Source organism: Globicephala melas, chromosome 1, assembly GCF_963455315.2.
Source record: "Globicephala melas chromosome 1, mGloMel1.2, whole genome shotgun sequence".
Taxonomy (NCBI): domain Eukaryota; kingdom Metazoa; phylum Chordata; class Mammalia; order Artiodactyla; family Delphinidae; genus Globicephala; species Globicephala melas.
In genome coordinates, this window is record NC_083314.1 from 150,099,651 (window position 1) to 150,123,737 (window position 24,087).

The following is a 24,087-nucleotide window of genomic DNA, read 5'->3' on the forward strand; positions in this document are numbered from 1 at the left end:
GATGCTGTATCACTACAGATTCCATGGGCATTAAAAGGATAATAAAGGAATATTATGAACAACTCTATGCCCACAAATTTGATACCCAGGTTAAATACATCAATTATTTTAAGACAAAATCTGCCAAATCTCACATAAGAAGAAACAGACAATCTGAATAGGCTTATATCTATTAAAGAAATTTAATCAATAATGAATAATCTTCCAACACAGAAAGCACCAGGCCCAGATAGGTTCTCTTGTGAATTCTACCAAACATTCGAAAAGAAATTATACCAACTATCCAGAATCTCTTCCAGAAGACAGAAGTGGAGGGAACACTTCCTAACTTATTCTATGAGGCCATTATCCTAACACCAAAACCAGGCAAAGACATTATAAGAAAAGAAAACTACAGACCAGTATCTCTCATGAACATGGATACAAAATCCTTAACAAAATATTAGCAAATCCAATCCAACAATAAAAGGAATTATACACCATAACTAAGTAGGATTTAATCCCAGGTATGCAAGGCTGGTTCAACATTTGGAAATCAATTAATGTAATCTATCATATCAACAGCTAAAGAAGCAAAATCAAATGATCATATCAACAGATGCAGAAAAAGCATTTGACAAAATCCAAAACACATTAAAGAAAAAAAAAACTTTCAATAAATTAGGAACAGAAGGGAAGTTCCTCAATTTGATAAAGAACATCTACAAAAAAACTACAGCTAATATCATATTTAATGGTGAGAAACTTTAAGCTTTCCTGCCAAAATCAGGAAAACGGAATGTTTTCCATTACCATTGTTTTCCAACATCATACTGGAAGTTCCAGCTAATGCAACAAGATAAGAAAAGAAATTAAAAGGTATACAGATTGGGAAGGAAGGAGGTACAAACTGTCTTTGTTTGCAGATGACATGATGGCCTATGTAGAAAATCTGAAAAAAAAAAAATCAACGAAAATCCTCTGAAACTCTTCAGTGATTATGTCAAAGTTGTAGGATTCAAGGTTAATGTACAGAAGTCAACACTTTATACCATCAATGAACAAGTGGAATTTGAAATTAAAAACATTACCAATGACATTAGCATCCCCAAAATGAAATACTTAGGTATAAATCTAACAAATTATACATGTACAAGATCTACATGAGGAAAACTTCAAAACTCTGATGAAAGATATCAAAGAACTACATAAATGGAGAGAGATTCCACGTTCATGGATAGGAAGACTCAATACTGTCAAGATATCAGTTCTTCCCACTCGATCTATAGATTTGATGCAATCCCAAATCAAAATCTCAACAAATTATTCTGTGGATGGACAAACTGATTCTAAAGTTCATATGCAGAGGCAAAAGATCCAGAATAGCCAACTCAATACTGAAGAAGAAAACAGAGTTGTAAGACTGTTATTACCCAACTCAAGACTTACTATAAAGCTACAGTAATCAAAACTGTGTGGTATTAGAGAAAGAACAAATAGATTAATGGAACAGAACAGAAACAGAATAGAGAGCCAGAAACAGACCCACATCAGTTAAATATACTTAACTGATGTTTGACAAAGGAGCAAAAGTAATACAATAGAAAAAAGACAATCCTTCCAATAGTGCTACAACGACTGTATAGCCACAAGAAAAAAAAGAATAGACACAGACCTTCATAAAAATTATCTCAAAATGGACCACAGACCTAATCATGAAACACAAAACTATAAAACTCCTAGAATATAACATAGGACTAAGCCTTGATGACCTTCGGCAGGACAATGACATTTCAGATGCAATACCAGATGCACAATCTATGAAAGAAATAATTGATAAGTTGGTCTACATTAAAATGAAAAACTTCTGCTCTGCAAAAGAGAATGAGAAAACAAGCCACAGGCTAGGGGAAATACTTGCAAGAGACATCTGATAAAGGACTGTTATCCAAAAATACACAAAAAACCACTTAAAACTCAACAATAAGAAAACAAACAACCTGATTAAAAAACAAGCAAAAGATCTGGACACTTCATCAACGAAGATATACAGATGGGAAGTAAGCATATAGAAAGATGTTCAATACCATATGTCACTAGGGATATGCAAATGGAAACAGTAAGATACCACTGCAAAACTGTTAGAATGGCCAAATTATAAAACACTGACAACACCAAAAGTTGGAAAGTATGTGGAGCAAGAGAAACTCTCATTTGTTACTGGTGGGAATGCCAAAATAGTTCAGCCGTTTTGGAAGACAATTTGGCAGTTTCTTATAAAACTACCCTTAACCATACAATCCAGTAATCACTCTCCTTGGTATTTAATCAAATGAATTGAAAATTTATGTCCATATAAAAACTTGCACACAGATGTTTATAGTAGCTTTATTCATAACTGCCAAAACTTGGAAGTCACCAAGATGTGCTTCAGTAGGTCAGTGAGTAAGTAAACTGGTATATCCAGACAATGGAATATTATTCAGCACTAAAAAGAAATGAACTATCAAGCCATGATAAGACATGAAGGAAAGTTATATATATATTATTAAGTGAAATAAGCCAATCTGAAAAGGCTACATACTGTATGATTCTAACTATATGACATTTTGGAAAAGGCAAAACTACGGAGACAGTGAAAAGACTAGTGGATGTCAGGTGTTGGGGGAGGGACTGATGAACAGACAGGACATAGGGGATTTTTAGGGCAGTAAAACTACTCTGTATGATACTACAATGATACATACATGTCATAATACATTTGTCAAAACCCATATAATGTACACCAAGAGTGAATCCTAATGTAAGCTATGGGTTCTGGGTAATAATGATGTGTCAATGTAGGTTCATCAGTTGTAACAAATGTGCCACTCTGGTGCTGGATACTGATAGTGGGGAGGTTGTACATGTGTGGGGACAGGTATATGGGAACTCTGTACTCTCTTCTCAATTTTGCCGTGAATCTAAAACTGCTCTAAAAAACAGTTTATTAATTAAAAGAAAAAAACAATAAACTAGGAAGGTTCCATTTCCAGAATGGCTAAGTAAGTGCCTACTGAATTGACCTTACTGTAGTTATAATCTAATTATATACAGTAAACATTTAATATTGAACTGAACTGTATGGAATAAATGAACCTACTTTCAAATCAACAGGCCCCATATTATTCAACATATTCCAGACCTTAAAGTGAAAATAAAGAGTCTTAGAATACCCTGTGGACCCAAATATCAGGATGTATAAGATTTTAGAATTAATCTGATTTGAAGTTTGATCTGTATGGAACAATTAACGCTGCCTTTCTCAACATCTGGTTAAGTAGAGAGTCTACAGCCATGAATTTGGCTTTTAAATCAATTCTTCCTCCCTGTATCTGAGGACTGACTAGATTTTCTGCATTAATTTAAGGAGAGATGATGATGATGATAGCTAACATTTATGGAGTACTAAGCATGTTATACGTATTAACACAAGGCTAGAGTCCACAGACCCAGGCAGGCTGAAAAAGCCAGATGATTTTCTCAATCAAAGCCCCTTGAGTAGGGAAGCTTTAGTCCTAACTCTGTCAGGAATCTAAATAGCATCTCAAAGAGAAGCTGCAAGTAGTAATTACTACCTAGCACTCACATTACAGTTGAGAAACTATGTTCAAGGTCTAGACATGCTAAATTAATTTCTATATGATAAAAAGGCCAAGTCAGATATATGCTGAGTTTTTACAAAATTCATGACTAGAATTCACTATCTGAGCTAACACCTAACCCAGTCAATTCTGAGGGAAAGTACCTAAGCACAATGAGAGCTTTGCTTTAAAAGCCAAGGGCAGCAATGGCTTCCTATGGGTCCAAGCCTGCTCTATTTCCATTACCTCCAGGTCTGGAACTTCCATGGTAAACAGAATAGCAGTGAACAGTGTTGCAGAGCAACAACTCCTTCAACAAAGCTGAGTTCCCTGGTCTGGCTCCCCTGGGATTTAAGAATACACGTCTAGACCAAAATACATGAGGTCTTCTGCCTCATAATTTTTATATATTCCTTAGTCAGAGGCAAGTAAATCAGTCCTTACACTGCCTGGAAGAGCCCATAATTCAGATGGAGCAAAGTCTGAATGCATGAGATCACTGATTTCACATATTGGAATTGAAGCAAATGTCAACATGAAACCAACAGTCCTCTCACTTTTGCTGACGCCTGTTGTAACAGAGGGAAAGTTGTTAGGAGTCCCATAGGCAGAAAACCGTCTCTGTGAGCCCTAATTCTTGGGCATGATAGGACAAAATGTTAATGGAGCCCTCATCACATGGCCCCAGATGACTGGAGCCATAATACACTCTCAACACACCAGAACAGAGCTGGTAGACCCAGGATATGTACAAGACCAAAAGGACAGTTGACGGGTCAAGGCAAGAAATAACTAAGAGTCAAAAACAGACTGAACACATTCTCCCATGGAAAGCATGCCCGTGAGCTCTGTATGCTTCAGTCAGCCACATGAAGTGACAACGTAGTACGTTGAGCCTCACAAAGTGAGAAGCAGGAAAGAAACTGGGCATCTGTGACCACTCTTTTATTCCACCTTTCTTAATCTTCAAGCACTCACCTGTGTGGCCATGGAGTGGTGAGTGTGGCCGTGGTAGTGTAGGTGATGTGCTAGAGGTCACAATCAAACTCTTGCGGTTACTTGTCCGACAACTGCAATGAAAACACAAATGTCAGTTATAACAGGGTTGCATCATGGGCCCAGAGAACTTGAATGGCTATCGAGGAAAAAAAGAGTGATATCATTCCATGAGCTGAGCAGTATAATACTTAAACTGAACTGGCTCAGCAATTACTGTTTGCACAGTGAGATTTCATAATTCACTGTGTTCCATCTTGGAATAACTTTTGTCACTGTCTTGACTTTTATCTTGTATTGCCACTGCACTTTTCCAAAGTGTAAGTTTTGCTTCCTAAGCAAATACCCAAGGAGCTCCTTAAACGTAAAAACCATGTCTTAAATGGTATCTAATGAAGAATGACCACTGCAAATTTGATTCAGAAAACAAAAAACATGAGCCATAAATATTCTCATATCTCACAAAAATTAAAGTTCTTGCCATAAAAATGAAACTATTAACTTAATCTATAAAACTTATCTTTTAAAAACTGCTTAATCAATGGATTAAGTAATATTCTCATTTCACTATAAATTTCAGAACAGGCCTGTGTTCCTTCTACAAAGTTGGCTTTCCTTTACATGTTAATAGCTGAGGCTTTTTCTTGAGGCTGGAGAAAGCCAAATCATGATGAAAGGCCATTTCATGCTGTACCTGCTATTGAAAAGTGTGTATAAATTTATTTGAAAGTCAGCCCATCTTTCTCTTTAAAAAATATTTATTTATTTGGCTGCATCAGGTCTTAGTTGCAGCATGCGGGATCTAGTTCCCTGACCACGGATTGAACCTGGGCCCCCTGAATTGGGAGTGCATTCTTAGCCACTGGACCAACAGGGAAGTCCCCAGCCCATCTTTTAAAGGCATTAAAGAAGCCTGTTATTTATATTCATCCAAACAAATATTTACTGAACACCTACTATGCACCAGGCACCATTCTAGGTGTTAGGGAAGTAGTAGGGAACAAGAGGAGTTATCTGTCCTCAAACTGGAGTGAAAAGTGCTATGAAGAAAGAGAGAGAGAATGTTCAAGAAATAGCAAAGAAGTCAAGTAGGTGGCAGGAAGGGAGAATGACAAGAAAAGAAGTAGGTTATAGAAACTATGGGTATAGGCCACAGCCAGACTTTGTAGGGCTGGTAGACTACTGCAAAGAAACACTGGAAATGTGATAAGGAACCACTGGAAGGACTGTGATCAATCTCAAGAGATTATGATTAGAAATGATAAGCAACTTTCCCTAAGATACCAGGAGGACTAATCTAATCATGTCTCACACCCCCTCCTTACCCCCGTTACACTCAAATGCCCAAGACTTCTATCTCTAATTTGACATAGTCTCTACTCCTTGATCTTTAAAAAAAGCTTACCCTCTGTCTCCCTGAACTCAGTCTGTCATCAGCAAACTCTATATCCTTAACTTCTTTTCTCAACATGCAGTTTAAATTCTAGCTCTAACTGAAACTTTGCTATCCCCCAGGACACCACAGTCCTGGTGAAATCCCAATCCTTTTTTTTTTTGCAGTACGTGGGCCTCTCACCGTTGTGGCTTCTCCAGCTGCGGAGCACAGGCTCCGGACGCGCAGGCCCAGCAGCCACGGCCCACGGGCCCAGCCGCTCCGCGGCACATGGGATCCTCCCAGACCAGGGCACAAACCCATGTCCCCTGCATCGGCAGGAGGACTCTCAACCACTGTGCCACCAGGGAAGCCCCTCCAATCCTTTTAAACCCAACTTTCCATCTATTTTGCAACTGTACTCGGGCAGCTAAAGGTGAATGAAGAAAAATCCAAAATCATGCTGGCTGGTGTTTCTTTATGTTTATGATGATAAATATCAAGTGGGTCCATACTACATCTACCTAGGCAATGTGCTCTCTCTCCAAGACAACTAATTCAGAAATTCTCCCCAAACCTCTAGCACTCCTTCCCCAGATCTTACCCTCATCTGCTGACTTTGCTTTTTATTCAACTAGGGGCAAAAACTATCAACACAAAAAGAAGTACTACATATTTCTGCTACAAAAATCCATTAGCCTGGGACTTCCCTGGTGGCGCAATGGTTAAGAATCTGCCTGCCAGCGCAGGGGACACAGGTTTGATCCCTGGTCCAAGAAGATCCCACACGCCGTGGAGCAACTAAGCAGGTGCGTCACAACTATTGAGCCTGCGCTCTAGAGCCCACGAGCCACAACTACTGAAGTTCGCGTGCCTAGAGCCCGTGCTCCACAACAAGAGAAGCCACCGCAATGAGAAGCCCGCACACTGCTATGAAGAGTAGCCCCCGCTCGCCGCAACTAGAGAAAGCCTGTGCGCAGCAAAGAAGACCCAACACAGCCAAAAAATATAAAAGTAGCCATTAAAAATCTATTATCCTAAATCTTTGTCCATATACTGTACTTTCCCATCTGTAACAGCAGAAGGAAAGACCATGTTTCTACCAAAGTCAACTCCCCCAACTCCCCATTCAAGAAGTCTGTATCTGCACTGTCCTCCTATGCCATGAATTTCTACTTCCTACTGGATCACTCTCATCATCATAAAAATATGCTGTCATTTCTCATATCTCAAGAAAATAAGAAAAAACCTTTCATAGACCTCTTCCAACGTGCCTGTTTCTTTGCTCCCCTGTTTGGGAAAAATCCCATGCAGGGATTCTGTATTTGTATCTTCATACCCTCATTTCCTATTAACCCTATTCCTTTAACCCACTCTAGACTATACAATCATCCTCATCTTTCTTGCCTGTTACCAAGGTCACCACTGACAACAGGCAATTCTCAGTCCTTGTCTTATGTAACCTCTCAACATCATTCGACAGTTATAACTCCCTCTTCTAAAAAACAAATTGGGATATAATTTATATCGATTATTCAATTAAGTGTTCTGTTCAGTGAACCTTGAACAACTGTATACATTCATATAACACATCCAAAACAAAAGTCAGAATAATTCTATTACCCCAGAAAGTCCCCATGTTCCCCTTCCGGTCAATCCCCCAACTACTTTCTTCTATCACCATAAATTAATTTTGTTTTGCTGGATTTCCTATAAGTAGAATTACACACTATGTATTTTTTTGTGTTTGACTGCTTTTGTTCAACCTAACATCTGTGTAACTTTTCTTGAGATACTTCTTTATTTAGCTTCTAGGAGATGAGGCTTTCCTGGTCTTCCTCCTAGCTCACTAGCTGCTCACTTTTCATTCCCCTTTGCTAGTTCCTTCTCTTCCTGACCTCTAAACCATTTAGTACTCTGGGGCTCAAATGTGGAATATCTTTTCTTCTTCCCTGCACTCACTCCCTAAATGATTTTTTCCTGTATTATAACTTTAAATCTATGATGTTGATGATACCCAGCTTTTTATTGCTAACTCTGTGCTCTTACCTCTGAATGTGAGACTCATATCCGAATACCTACTTGACATCTTTAACTGGATGTCTAAAAGGCATCTCAAATTTAACAACAGAGGTAGTGAATGTCCCTCTAAAACCTGCTAACTCCTCCCTATCTATTTCATTACATGGCACCACCATTCATCCAGATGCTCAGGCAAGTCCTTCAGGCAGAAGGAACATGATACTAGATGGAAATCTGGATCCACATAAAGAAAAGCACCAAAAATCATAAATGTGTGGGTAAATATACATCACTTGTTTTTATTTTTAAAATCTCTTCTTGGGACTTCCCTGGCGGTCCAGTGGTTAAGACTCTGCGCTTCCACTGCAAGGGGCACGGGTTCAATTCCTGGTCAGGAAACTAAGATCCTGCAAGTTGCAAGGCGCAGCCAAAAAAAAAAACTCTTCTTGAATTTTAAAGGAAATATAATAATTTACTGTGGGGTTTACAACATATGTAGATATAAAATGTAGGTCAGCCAAGGCAGCAAGGCTGGAAGGGAAGAATGGACGTATACTATTGTGAGGCTCTTACATTAAGTATGAAGTGGTATAATACAACTTGAAGATAAACTAAAAGTTAAAATTTTATATTATAAATACTAATGCAACTACTACAAAAGAAAAACAAACAAAAAAAGGGAAATAAAATGGTCTCATAAAAAATACTCAGTCTAAAAGAAGGCAGAAAAAGAAGTAAGAACAAGTACAGTTGGCCCACACAGAAAACAGATAGCAAGAGAACAGATTTTAACCCAATTACACTAATAATCACATAAAATGTAAATGTTCTAAATATATATTTAATTAAGACAAAGACTGTCAGATTGGATAAAACAGCAGGACCCAACTATATGCTGTTTATTACTTGTGACAGCCAAAAAACTAGAAACCACCTCAAATGTCTACTAATAGATGAAGGATAAACAAATCACAATATATCCATACAATGGACTACTACTCATCAATAAAAAGGAATGAACTATTGATTCACACAATAAATGAATCTCAAAATAATTATGCTAAAACCAAGAAGCTAGACATAAAAGAGTAAATACTGAACAATTCCATTTATATAAAATTCAAGAAAACACTAAACTAGAGTGACAGACAAAAGATTAGTGGTTCCTGACCAGAGGCCGGGGAGGTATTATAACAAGGCATAAGGAAATTTGGGAGAGCTGTAGATATGTTTATCGTCTTGACTGTACTAATGGTTTCAGAGATGCATACATGTGTCAAGACCCATCAAATTGTACATTTTAAACATGTACAGTCTATTATATTTCAATCATACTTCAATAAAGCTATAAAATTTTTTCAATATAAATAATATCAAAGTCACTCTTATGCTTAAAATTCTCCCTGTCTCACTGAGAGTAGAAGTCAATGTTCTTACAATGGCCGACAAGCTTTACGCGGTCTGGATCTCCATTACCTCTTTCCCTCCTACTCACTCTACTCTAGTCACATGGGCCTCTGCACTGTTCTTAGAATATGCCAAGTGTGCCACTGCCTCAGGGCCTTTACAAAGGAAGCTTCCTTTGCCTGTTTCCCTCGTGGCTTGCTCCCTCACCTCTTTCAGGTCTTTGCTCAAGTACAATCTCCTGAATGGATTTTCCTTTGACCATTCTACTTTAAATGGTAACACCCGCCCTCTCAAACGCTCTTTTCCTCCTTTCCTGATATATTTTCCTCAATAGCACTTACTGTTATCTAACATACTATGGATTTTGCATTCATTCTGTTTGTTGTCTCTCCTCCCATTAGAATCTTAAGCTCTATGAGATCAGGGACTTGCACAATCTTTGCTTACTGCTGTATTTCTCAGTGCCTAGAATTCAGCCTGGCACATGGCAGACTCAATAAATATTTGTTAAATGGATGAATGGATGAGTATAATTTGTTACAAGAATTATAATAAAAGAGGATACTTGCACACGTGGCACCTGTAAGGTATATCAAACCACTATGTCTAAACTCCTTTTGTATAAAAACTAAGATCTCTTAAAACTGCAGGACAGGACTTTCCTGGTGGTGCAGTGGTTAAGAATCCATCTACCAGTGCAAGGGACACGGGTTCGAGCCCTGGTCCGGGAAGATCCCACGTGTCACTGAGCAACTAAGCCCGTGCGTCACAACTACTGAGCCTGTGCTCTAGAGCCCGCAAGCCACAACTACTGAGCCCGCATGCCACAACTACTGAAGCTCTCATGCCTAGAGCCCATGCTCCGCAACAAGAGAAGCCACCGCAATGAGAAGCCCACGCACCGCAACCAAGAGTAGCCCCCACTCACTGCAACTAGAGAAAGCCCGCGTGCAACAATGAAGACCCAAGGCAGCCAAAAATAAATAAATTAATTTTTTTAAAAAAGAAAGATCAATAGTCTGTAATAACCTATATGGGAAAAGAATCTGAAAAAGAATGGATACATGTATATGTATAATTGAATCACTGTGCTTAAAAAAAAAAACTGCAGGGACAGATAATTGATTCTAATTTCATTTGTCATTATCTTATTAAAATTTAAATACAAAACAGTAAAGATCGTATTTCCAGGCCACATGCCTTTGTATGAAGGTACATATAATCTCACTTGGCAAATCTGCAACAGCTGCCAGGGGAAAAAAAGGTCAGATACCCTGGTACAGATGCCATGACTCAGCTGAGATCCAAGACAAGGAACTGCCTAATTTTTCCATTTCAACAAGCACTGGCCATTGCCCCCAGGATCCTAGAAGATAAAGGGCAGGTCTTCATTTTTTCATTCCAGAAGATTAAAGTACCAGATGTTTACAGTGTCAGCCACACTCACTCTCAGCTGATGGAAGGTAACCTGGAAGCTCCCGGAGCTGATGTTCTACTAACCACTGCAAGGACTGGGTTAAACTAGACTGCTGCCCACCACCATGCCAGTCACTTGGTCACTCAGAGCAAGGCCTGGCATTTCATCTTCCTACTTGCTTTACCACAGTCACCCCTCCATGGGTAGTGGGAGAAGGACTAAAGCACCTGTGTAATCTCTGTGAAACTTGAATTGTGGCCATATTTGAAGAGTTACCAGCCTTCAAAAATCCCTTCTCCCAGCAACTAGCAGGTACTCAAATTTGAGCCCCTGCAGGAGCTGCCGTAAATTTATTTAGGAAGTCTGTTTCCCAGTCTGAAGGAATATAGAATACGGGGTAAGATGCGTGGTTGCAGACCCCTCAGGGTCTCTAATCTCCAATCTGTCAATTCCAGAAGTCCAGCTGCTCCTAGGAATCCAAGCACTCGGTAATGAATTGACTTGCACTTGGCTATTCCTTTCAGAATGAGGAATGAGGAAAAGACCACTTTTGTTTCATTAAGTGTGATCAATACAATAGACAAGAATTTGGGTCCATTTTAAGGTCAAGCACTTACAGGTGTTACTTCAGAATAACAACCAGGATGATGTCCCTGTAAAGACTGAGATGCTAGAGTGGGAGAAAATGCATGTTCTCTCAGTAAATAAAGGGTGCTGCTTGGAGATAAATCCATTATTTGTCTTTTGCCTGGGTTATTTCAACAACCTCCTAACTAGTCTCTCTGGTTTACTCCTATCTCCTATTGCCAGTCTGTTCTCAACACAAGTAGCCACAGTGATCCTTTTAAGGCATAAATCAGATGATTTGCCCAAAACCTTACAAAGGCTGCTAATTTCACACAGAAACACCAAGCTACTTGGACCACTGCACTAACTGTTCCCTCCACTTGGAATGCCCTTCCCCACCTATACAATGGCAAATATCCCATACCTCCTTCAGTGTCACCTTCCACATTTCCCTATGTAACACTGTGACCTGCCCCTGAGAATCCCCCTTACTCAGCTCTCTTTGGATTAATGAAGTATTTTTTAACTTCTACTCCATTGGTTTGGAAATTATATACTGTTGTGGTTTTTTTAAAACGTAGTTATTGTTATTAAGCTTTTAATAGGCATTCTTGTCTTAACAAGAGCCTAAGTCTTAGGTCTAAGGTTAGCTAGCATCTCAACCCTCGCTTCTAAACAAAATTAGATCTTGGGACTTCTTTAGTGGCTCAGTGGTTAAGAATCTGCATGCCGATACAGGGGACATAGGTTCGATCCTTGGTCCGGGAATATCCCACATGCTGCGGAGCAACTAAGCCCGTGCGCCACAACTACTGAGCCTTCGCTCTAGAGCCCACGTACCACAACTACTGAGCCTGCGTGCTACAACAACTGAAGCCCATGAGCCTAGAGCCTGTGCCCTGCAACAAGAGAAGCCACCGCAATGAGAAGCCAGCGCACCACAAGGAAGAGTAGTCCCCGCTCCCTGCAACCAGAGAAAGCCCGCGCACAGCAACAAAGATCCAACGCAGCCAAAAATAAATAAATAAAATAAATAAATTTTTAAAAAATTAGATCTTAACTCCAATTCTCCCCACCCCTTCCAACTTACATGTAATTTGGTCCAGTGGTTCAGGTCTATCTTGCTTTTATAATGCCAAATTAGTAATTCTTATTGTTTCATACAATAATTGCTTGCTTTGATTTACTCATACTTTCCAATTTCTTTGCTCAGCATTCTCTCTTAGATCTCACAACTTTTGTCTTTCTTTCTTCTTTTCTAAGTGATTATTTCACTGAGAATCTGATATTGATAAACCTTCTCAATTTCACAGTTTGTCTGAAAATGGCTTTATTTTTCTCAGTGACTTCCAACGATAATTACACAGGTATGGAATTCTACAACCTCTTGTTGGGAGTAACTTTTTTCTCAATATCTTAAAGATATTATTCCATTGTCTTATGGCTCCTGTTATTTCTATTGAGAAGCTTGCTCTTAGGACTGTTGTTCTTTTGTAGTTAATTTTTCTTTGCTCTCTCACTGCTTTGTTTTTTTAAACCATAATTTTTTAGGTATATTCACATACCATAGAATTCAACCTTTTAAAGTGCATAATTTAGTGGTTTTTAGTACACTCGCAAGGCTGTGCAACCGCCACTGCTAATTCCAGAACATTTTCATTATCCCCCAAAGAACCCCTGTACCCATAAAGCAGTCACTCTCCATCCCCATCTTTGCTACCCCCTTTCCCAGGCAACCACCAAAGTATTTTCTGTCTCTACGGATTCCACCTATTCTGGATATTTCAAATAAATGGAATCATATATCGTGTGGCCTTAAGTCAGGCTTCTTTCGCTTAGCATGTTTTCAAGATTCATCCATGTTGAAGTACTTGTCAGTATTTCGTTTCTTTTTATGGCTGAATAATATTCTATTGTGTGAAGAATATACAACATTTATTTATCCATTCATAAACTGATGGACAACTTGGGTTGTTTCTGCTCTTTAGATAGTTTAAATGATGTTGCTATGAGTATTTGTGTATTTGTGTGTACATTATGCTTTCAATTTTCTTAGGTAAACTTCCTTGCTCAACTCATTCGTTAGAGCTCTTTTAGCTTTTGTGGATTCTTGAAGGTTCTCTAGTTCCTTTGAAGACCTCTGTTTTTTGGTTCTGAAATTTTACTGCAATGTACCTAGATGGACATTTATTTTTACCTATTGTGCTCCATGATGTTATTTTGGTTTCTAATCAATTCTGGAAGGTCTCAATCATTATTTCTATGAATACTGCCTTTCCCCCATTTCTCTATACTCTGTTGGACCTTATTATTGTATCCTCCATATTTCTTAGTTCTCATTCATATTTTACATCTTTCCATCTCTGTGCTGCACTTTAGATAAAATTTTACTAGCTTTGTCCACAGCTCTACTATATAACCTGACTACTGAGCTTTCAAATTCAATGTTACAATGTATTTAATTCCTTGAATTCTAATTGTCATTTTTTTCAAAATATGCCTGATCTTTTAAAATTAAATGTCTTTTGTTCTCGCATTTTTGTCTCCATTTATATTTTTATTCACTTTACATATACTTATTTTACAGTTTTCATTCATAATGCTACTTTCTAAAGTTCTTAGGGGTCTAATCTTACTGTTTCTTTTTTCTTCTGATTTTCACATGTGGTGGACTGCTTCCTTGTATGGTCTATGGTTTTGTACTGTAAACTCACCTTTATTTAGTGTGGCTTTATGGGAATCTTGTGCTACCTGATTTGAAGATATGTCTTTAAAAATTTTTTGAATTTGTTTCTGACAGATTTGTCAGAGTTATTTACAGCCCAGAATCAGCTCTTAAGACCATACATATGGTATAAACTCCAGGCCTCAAATTCAGTTGAATAAAGGTCTATAGTTTAAAATTCTCAAGGAGACTTTTTTTATTTCTTATTAAGAGCCTACTTAAAACCTAGATGAGATTAAAGAACTTCCTTTCATCTCTCCATGACAGTGGGCAAACTGTTTTCCTAGTGCATTCCTACACTGAGGGTAAAGTCCTTTGAGTGTGGGGTCTCAATTCTACCCTAACTTAGGGTCTCCCTACCCTAAACAAGCCCAAGGCCTCATCCTTTTTCCCCTAACGGATATCAAGACTAATACAATGTACCTCCTCCCTGGCCCTCTTTCTTGGAAGTTCCAACACTGATTCCCACTGTTGAGGCATTGTTTTCTCTCTTAGATTTAGGTCACTTGGGATTTTCCTCACATTCTATTAGCTATGCATTTAAAACAATAATTATAATAGCTAGCATTTATTAAGTGCTAACTGGGCACTGTTTAAAGCACTGCATGTAGTATCTCACACCCTATGAAGTAGGTACTACTATAATCCACTTTATACAGACAAGGAACCTGAAACACAGAGAGGCTAAGCAGCTTGCCCTAGGTCACAATAACGCACCAATAATTTTTGAAAGCCTAATGTAACTTACTTTCTCTTTGCCCTAGGACTTTCTTAATGTGGGTCTCCATCCTAAAGATGATTGATTCAGAAGGCACATATCCAGAAAAACAAGGGCATTTTTCATAATTTGACTAACTTCAGGGGACAGAAAATGGATGGACAGAAAGGTTATTAAGAACTACCCTGGGCTTCCCTGGTGGCGCAGTGGTTGAGAGTCTGCCTGCCGATGCAGGGGACGTAGGTTCGTGCCCCGGTCCGGGAAGATCCCACATGCCGCGGAGCGGCTGCGCCCGCGAGCCATGGCCGCTGAGCCTGCGCGTCCGGAGCCTGTGCTCCGCAACGGGAGAGACCACAACAGTGAGAGGCCCGCGTACCGTAAAAAAAAAAAAAAAAAAAAAGAACTACCCTAGGCGGGCATCTAATATACAGCATGGTGGCTATGATTGGCAATACTGTATCATATACTTGAAAGCTGCTGTGAGAGCAGAGCTTTAATTTTCTCACCATAATAACAACAACAAAATGATAATTATGTGAGGTGAAGGATGTGTTAACTAACCATATTGTGGTAAACATTTCACAATATATATGTGTATCAAATCATCACATGGTACAGCTTAAACTTACACAATATTAAATGTCAATTATACCTCAATGAAGATGGGAAAAAAGGAAGAAAAAAAAAAAACTACCTTAGGGATTAGAACAGAACTTTGACAGAGCCACAAATACTGGAGAGGAGACCGGCTATGGCAGAGACTCAGCAAAGACTATGCTCTCACCAAATTCTTTAGTCATGACCATCTTGGCTACCACTGTCAACATCAACAAGGTACAGCAAAGAACTCTCTTGATCCAGACAAAATACCAAGAGGTACAGATTATCTCTACACTGGCCAATCCTGAATCCTTTCACTGTGCTGTAGAAGAAAAGACCAGCAACAATGCAAAGGAAGCATGATTCAGCTCCTGGCAGAATATAAGAGCCAGACCTAAAAGTCTCAGCTACATGGTCCTGCAACAATACTAACTTACAGTGAAAAGAAATAAATTTACTTCTAAAGCTCAAATGCCAATGTCCAAGGTACCACCATGGATTAAACAGACCCATACTGCTTGGAATGAATCAGGTTTTAAAGTAAAAAACATGAGGAAAGCGGGTAACTGGCTAAATGTAAGCCAGTGTAATCTCCTTCCCTGGAATCATGTGACATAGTGGGAAGTTTCCCTAACAGGGCAGCAGCAGCATGTCCCCAACCCCAGTCTCAAGATGAAAAAAGAGTTGTGCTCACCACCTAGAAAACTAGATAGTTCTGTCATTGCTGACTGTAGTTGATGTTCACATTCCCAGAGTTCTAACTGAATAAACCTGGCAGAGAAATGTAAAAGCCCTAGAGTGGGCAATGCTTCAGAATTTGTGTATTCTAAGCGTGTCTATATTTCCAGGGCCCAGGACAGTGGCTGATACACAGTTATTATTGTTTGGATAACTAATGAATGGGAGAGAATGGTCCTGTAATGCATTCTTAAAGCAGTGCATTTCTTGGTGATAAAAGGAAAGTGGCCAATGAGACTAGAGATTTTTTCTTTGAATGGAGTACACTTCCACGACAAATATGGGCCTTGGTAAAATGAAGTAGTCTAAGGCCATCCCTAATTACACAGTGTCTGGGAAGTTGTGGTATATTTGGTTTGTCTTTACTAAGTTCCCATGGCTTCCGGACTTCTTTGGAAGTTCCAATTTATAAGCCCACTCCCAGGTTACATTTACAGACCAGTTTCTCTGAGAGACAGTAGTTAAAGAGAAACACAAAATATCTTGTAAGCATTCCATATGTTTGTCCAATATCCACGTTAAACCCTGAATTGGTAACAACCCTTCTTTTCTGCCTCCTTCCTCAATAAATAGCCCAGCTGTCTGGCCTGTGCCCAAGTTTCCATAATAGAGAAGATTAGAACACTTCTAATCTATACAAGATAGCCTCTGTATCCATGGCTGTTTCTATGAGGCAGCTATGGATACAGAGGCTACTTTTAGAACTAAGCCCCCACTTTCAGTAGTCAAACACTATATCCCAGTCATTTTTAGTGATAGTTAATTTCAACGTTCTAGGCCAGGCACTGGAAGGACTAAAATATATGAATGTAATCAATCCTTGGCTTTCAGAGGCCCACAGCTGAAGAAACTTAGATATATGAGGGAAGACAGCTCAGGCAATATATACTGAACATAGGTGCCTTTTAAGAAGCTGGGTGTCCGGACCAGAGGGCAGACAGCAGAAGCAAGAAGAACTACAATCCTGCAGGCTGTGGAACGAAAACCACATTCACAGAAAGATGGACAAAATGAAAAGGCAGAGGCCCATGTACCAGATGAAGCAACAAGATAAAACCCCAGAAAAACAACTAAATGAAGTGGAGATAGGCAACCTTCCAGAAAAAGAATTCATAATAATGATAGTGAAGATGATCCAGGACCTCGGAAAAAGAATGGAGGCAAAGATCGAGAAGATGCAAGAAATGTTTAACAAGGACCTAGAAAATTAAAGAACAAACAGAGATGAACAATACAATAACTGAAATGAAAAATACACTAGAAGGAATCAACAGCAGAATAACTGAAGCAGAAGAATGGATAAGTGACCTGGAAGACAGAATGGTGGAATTTACTGCCATGGAACAGAATAAAGAAAAAAGAATGAAATGAAATGAAGACAGCCTAAGAGACCTCTGGGACAACATTAAATGCACCAACATTCACATTATAGGGGTCCCAGAAGGAGAAGAGAGAGAGAAAGACCCGAGAAAATATTTGAAGAGATTATAGTCGAATACTTCCCTAACACGGGAAAGGAAATAGCCATCCAAGTCCAGTAAGCACAGAGAGTCCCAGGCAGGATAAACCCAAGGAGAAACACGCCGAGACACACAGTAATCAAATTGACAAAAACTAAAGACAAAGAAAAATTATTAAAAGCAACAAGGGAAAAATGACAAATAACATACAAGGGAACTCCCATAAGGTTAACAGCTGATTTCTCAGCAGAAACTCTGCAAGCCAGAAGGGAGTGGCACAATATATTTAAAGTGATGAAAGGGAAGAACCTACAACCAAGATTACTCTACCTGGTAAGGATCTCACTCAGATTCCACGGAGAAACCAAAAGCTTTACAGACAAGCAAAAGCTAAGAGAATTCAGCATCACCAAACCAGCTTTACAACAAATGCTAAATGAACTCCTCTAAGTGGGAAACACAAGAGAAGAAAAGGACCTACAAAAACAAACCCAAAACAATTAAGAAAATGGTAATAGGAACATACATATCAATAATTACCTTAAATGTGAATGGATTAAATGCTCCAACCAAAAGACACAGACTGCCTGAATGGATACAAAAACAAGACGTGTATATATGCTATCTACAAGAGATCCACTTCAGACCTAGGGACAAATACAGACTGAAAGTGAGGGGATGGAAAAAGATATTCCATGCAAATGGAAATCAAAAGAAAGCTGGAGTAGCAATACTCATATCAGATAAAATAGAAATGTTATAAGAGACAAGGAAGGACACTACATAATGATCAAGGGATCAGTCCAAGAGGAAGATATAAAAATTATAAGTATATATGCACCCAACACAGGAGCACCTCAATACATAAGACAAATGCTAACAGCTATAAAACAGGAAATCAACAGTAACACAGTAATAGTGGGGGACTGTAACACCTCACCTACACCAATGGACAGATCATCCAGACAGAAAATTAATAAGGAAACACAAGCTTTAAATGACACAATAGACCAGATATATTTAATTGATATTTATAGGACACTCCATCCATAAACAGCAGATTACACGTTCTTCTCAGGTGCACGTGGAACATTCTCCAGGACAGATGACATCTTGGGTCACAAATCAAGCCTCGGTAAATTTAAGAAAATTGAAATCATATATATTTTCTGACCACAACGCTATGAGATTAGAAATAAATTACAGGGAAAAAAATGTAAAAAACACAAACACATGGAGGCTAAACAATACATTACTAAATAACCAAGAGATCACTGAAGAACTCAAAGAGGAAATCAAAAAATACCTAGAGACAAATGACAACAAAAACACGACAATCCAAAACCTATGGGATGCAGCAAAAGCAGTTCGAAGGAGGAAGTTTATAGCAATACAATCCTACCTCAAGAAACAAGAAAAATCTCAGATAAACAATCTAACCTTACACCTAAAGGAACTAGAGGAAGAAGAACAAACAAAACCCAAAGTTAGTAGAAGGAAAGAAATCATAAAGATCAAAGTAGAAATAAATGAAATGGAAACAAAGAAAACAATAGTATAGATCAATAAAACTTAAAAAAAAAAAAAGAATCTGGGTGTTGGGACTTCCCTGGTGGTCCAGTGGTTAAGTCTCTGAGCTTCCAATGCAGGGGGTGCAGGTTCCATCTCTGGTCAGGGAACTAAGATCCCACATGCTGTGTGGTGCAGCTAAAAAGAATTAAAAAAAAAAAAAAAAAAAGAATCTGTGTGTCTATGGTCCACCAAAATGAAGGACTTGACTAAGAGGAAGGCAGAAGATCTGGTGAACTTATTAAAACCCATAGTGGAAAGAGGTAATGGTAATACCATGATGGCAACTACGCAAGAAGACTAGAGAATAATCAAGGTAGACTGGAGTGGAATATGAGAGGGTTCTAGGAATAATGATGGGGGTGACGGGGAGGATCATTAGATCATTCAATGTAACCTACTGCATTTTACACTTCTGATGGAAAATTTGGGGATGAACAAATGAATTCTACATAAAATATGAAGCAATGCAAAAGTGAGGTAATTATAACCCTCAAGAAAACAAAAAGTTGTAAAAGAAAACAAACATAATCACAGCATACAGTGATTGAACTAGGATAATAGTTATGAAGTCATAATTGACACTGATACAGATGAAATAATTTTTTTTGTTTGGTTTCTTCTTTTCTCGTTTTTAACATGAAATAATTTAAAGTGCTTACTTTATTTTTTTTTTTGCTGTACGTGGGCCTCTCACTGCTGTGGCCTCTCCTGTTGCGGAGCACAGGCTCCGGATGCGCAGGCTCAGCGGCCATGGCTCACGGGCCCAGCCGCTTCGCGGCACGTGGGATCTTCCCGGACCAGGGCACGAACCCGCGTCCCCTGCATCGGCAGGTGGACTCCCAACCACTGCGCCACCAGGGAAGCCCATAAAGTGCTTACTTTTGAGAAGCAAAAATTAAGGATGGTAAGAGTGGGGTAAGAGAATATCTAGTTTTCTTTTACAAGCCTTAAAGAAGTCACTGACTTTTGAAATTATGTCCATATATTACTCCGACAAAATAAAAATTAAATTTAAAATGTGGGTGGCTTACACATATGTAAAGTGAACAGGAGGGGGATGGCTGCAGTAGGAAAAGAAATTTGTAGCAATCAGTAATGTAATAGTAGTAATTATACTGCATGTTAATTGGTACAACCATGGTTCAATTCTAAGCTACAGTAGTTTAAAGAAAACTAGTAAATGATCACCTCACATGTCAAATAAATAAATTTTGAAATTAGTTATTAGCATGCTATTCAAGGCGCTTCATGATATGGCCAGCCCCTTGCCGATCTGTCCTGATCATCATCACCTCCTCACAAATCCACTCTCTATATGCTCTACACCCCAATTATGTCTCCTCTCCCTTGCACATGCTATTGCTTCTCCTTAAATATCCTTGTCTCAGATGACTACCTGACAAATTTATGTTAATTATTCTCTTCTCAACTCACAAACTTCCTTCCCTCTAAAGTCTTCATTGAGTTCTCCAGGGCAGAATTAAAGACTGGTTTCCATACACCAGCACTGAATTTTGTATAACCTTCTATCATAGAATTTATTGTGCATCTCCACACAACTCCTACCACAAGCCAAGTAGCTCTCTACAGGCGATAACTAACAAACTTTCAAGGAACAAGTAATCCTTGTCTTATTATAAAGTTGTGCTAGAAAACAGAATAAGTTGGAAAGCTGCCTAAGTTGTTCTATGGCATTAGTATAACTTTGATTCAAAGCCGGATAACAACAGCCTAAGAAAATTATATGTCTATTTCCTTTATAAGCATGCATGTTTTAATTCTATACAATTTTAGCAAATTTAATTTTTAAAAATATCATGATCAAGTTGGTCTGCAAACCGCTGAAGGATCCTGAGGCCCTTTCAGAAGGACGGCAATGTCAAGTCTATTTTCATAAGAATACTGAGACATTATTTACTTTTTTTGCTGGGTGACATTTGCAGCGATGTTACAGCAGCAATAGTGGGTAAAACTTCTGGCACCTCAGCACAAATGGAACCAAAATAGTTCTAATAGTCAACTGTATTTTTTGCCACCACTCACTTGAAGTTAAAAAAAAAAAATCTTAAAAAAAAATCTATATTGGGCTTCCCTGGTGGCGCAGTGGTTGAGAGTTCACCTGCCGATGCAGGGGACACGGGTTCGTGCCCTGGTCCGGGAGGATCCCACATGCCATGGAGCGGCTGGGCCCGTGAGCCATGGCCGCTGAGCCTGCACGTCTGGAGCCTGTGCTCCGCAACGGGAGAGGCCACAACAGTGAGAGGTCCATGTACCGCAAAAAAAAAAAAAAAAAAAAAACTACACATAAAACGAATTACCAGTCACAATAATAACCAAAACACTTAAAAAATATCTGATGGTAAGAAAGTCAGCCAATAAAATCAATAATGGGAAGATGAATTTCCATGGGATAGGAGTCAATTAATAGAAATCTGAAAAAGACTTGCAAATACAGAATGTTTTAGATCATCAAAAGTATAAATGAATAACATAAAAAATAAAAAAAATTAATGAATCAAAACTGGCAATAATGGAACAAGAATAGTTGAATATGGGAAAATTTAATTCAATGTTTTATAAATAAAAATTGTAAGATACTGAATTATAAGATACTGAATGGATGAATGGATAAAGACAAACACACACACACACACACATATACACACACAGGAATATTATTCAGCCATGAAAAAGAATGAAGTCTAAAAACTATAATTCAAAAAGATATATACACCCCTATGTTCACAGCAGCACTATTCATAATAGCCAAAACATGGAAACAACCTAAATGTCCATCAACAGATTAATAGATAAAGAAGATGTGGTACATATATACAATGGAATACTACTCAGCCACAAACAAGAACAAAATAATGCCATTTGCAGCAATGGTTGCAATTAGAGATTATCATACTAAGTGAAGTAAGTCAGAAAAAGGAAGACAAATACCATACGATATCACTTACATGTGGCACAAATGAACCTATCTACAGGACAGAAACAGACTCAAGACATAGTGAACAGACTTGTGGTTGCCAAGGGCGAGTGAGGGAGGGAGAGGGATGGACTGGGAGTTTGAGGTTGGTAGATGCAAACATTACATTTAGAATAGATAAACAACAAGGTCCTAATGTATAGCACAGGGAACTATATTCAAAATCCTGGGATAAACCATAATGGAAAAGAATATTAAAAAAAGCATGTCGCTATGTGTGTAACTGAGTCACTTTGCTGTACAGCAGAGACTGGCACAACATTGTAAATCAACTCTACTTCAATTTTTTTTAATTGAAAAAAATTTTTTTTAAAAAAACAATGAAGTCTTGCCATTTGTAAAAACATGGATGGACCTTGAGGGCATTATGCTAAGTGAAACAGTCACACAGAAGAAGATAAATAGCATATAATCTCACTTTTATGTGGAATATAAAGCAAAGAAACAAATATGTCTGAGCTTATGAATAGAGAGAACACATCATCGCTGGTTGCCTGAGGCAGGGGGTGTGAAGGGCTGGGCAAAATGGGTTAAGGGGGTTGAAAGGTACAAATTTCCAGTTATAAAATGAGTAAGTCATGGGGATTTAATGGACAGCATGATGACTATAGTTAACAATAACTACTACATATTAGAAAGTAGCTAGGAGAGGGAGTGGATCTTGAAAGTTCTCATCACAAGAAAAAAAATTACAACTGTGTATGGTGACGGATGTTAACTGGACTTACTAGGGTGATCATTTCGCAATACATACAAATATTGCATCATACACTGTACACCTGAAGCTAATATAATATGTCAATTACACCTCAATTAGATGAGGTAAACTCTAGCTTTAACACAATCAAAAAGACAGTACTAACAACCCACTCAAAGACACAGTGAATGGATGGCTGTGTGAGCTTATTTCCTGGACCCTACTTAGGACCATAGTGCAGTGGCCTAAAGACAGACTTACAGCTAGAGAGAAAAAAAAATGCAATATAATGAGCTTCACTGTAAACCACAGACACTACTTAACAGTCTAATCCACTGTCCTGGTCTTTCTTCTACACAAACTTCTTGTAAACATGTAGATTAGGAAGAACATACCTCTTTCAAAAATAATTAGTAATTCAAAAGGAACTAGCACAAAATCTATACAAAGATACTATTAAAAATTAATATCCAGGATGTATAAGTAAGTCCTACAAAACAACAACAAAAACAATAAACAACACCAGATTTTAAAATGACACAAATAGGCATTTCTCCAAAGAAGATATACAAATGGCCAACAAGCACATGAAAACCTGTTCCATGTCACTAGTCATCAAGGAAATGCGAATCAAAACCACAGTAAGATACCACTTCATACTCATCAGGATGGCTATTATAAACAATAACTATAAAAACAGAAAATTACAAGTGCTGGCTAGCATGTGCAGAAATTGGAACACTTATGCATTGCTGGTGGGAATGCACTACGGTGCAGCTGCTGTGGAAAATAGTAGGGTGGTTCCTCAAAAAATTAAACAAAAAATTACCGTATGATCTGGCATCTCCACTTCTGGGCACATGCCCGAAAGAACTGAAAGCAAGGACTCGAACAGATATCTGTACACCATGTTCAGAGTAGCATTATTCACAATAGTCAAAAGGTGGAAGCTACCCAAGTGTCCTCAATAGATGAATGGATAAAGAAAGTTGTGGTATATACACACAATGGAATATTATTCAGCCTAAAAAAGGAAGGAAATTCTGACGCATGCTACAACAGCAATGACCTTAAAGACATTTTGCTAAGTGAAATAAGCCAGTCACAAAAGAACAAACATTTTATGATTCCACTTATATGAGATGTCTAGAGTAGTCAAATTCATAAAGAAAGTTAAGTAGAATGGTGGTTACCAGGGG

At 38.4% G+C, this 24,087-nt stretch overlaps 1 protein-coding gene across 8 annotated transcripts in view; it reads right to left on the minus strand.

Annotated features, from left to right (window-relative positions):
• The window catches only part of MAST2 (microtubule associated serine/threonine kinase 2), a 199,598-nt gene that overhangs the window by 54,491 nt on the left and 121,020 nt on the right, over positions 1 to 24,087 (minus strand). For all 8 annotated transcript variants that reach the window (XM_030870005.2, XM_060306021.1, XM_030870006.2 and 5 more), the window contains one exon: positions 4,581 to 4,672. In XM_030870005.2, coding sequence (XP_030725865.1) covers positions 4,581 to 4,672 — 92 coding nt within the window. The remainder of the gene's footprint in view (positions 1 to 4,580; positions 4,673 to 24,087) is intronic.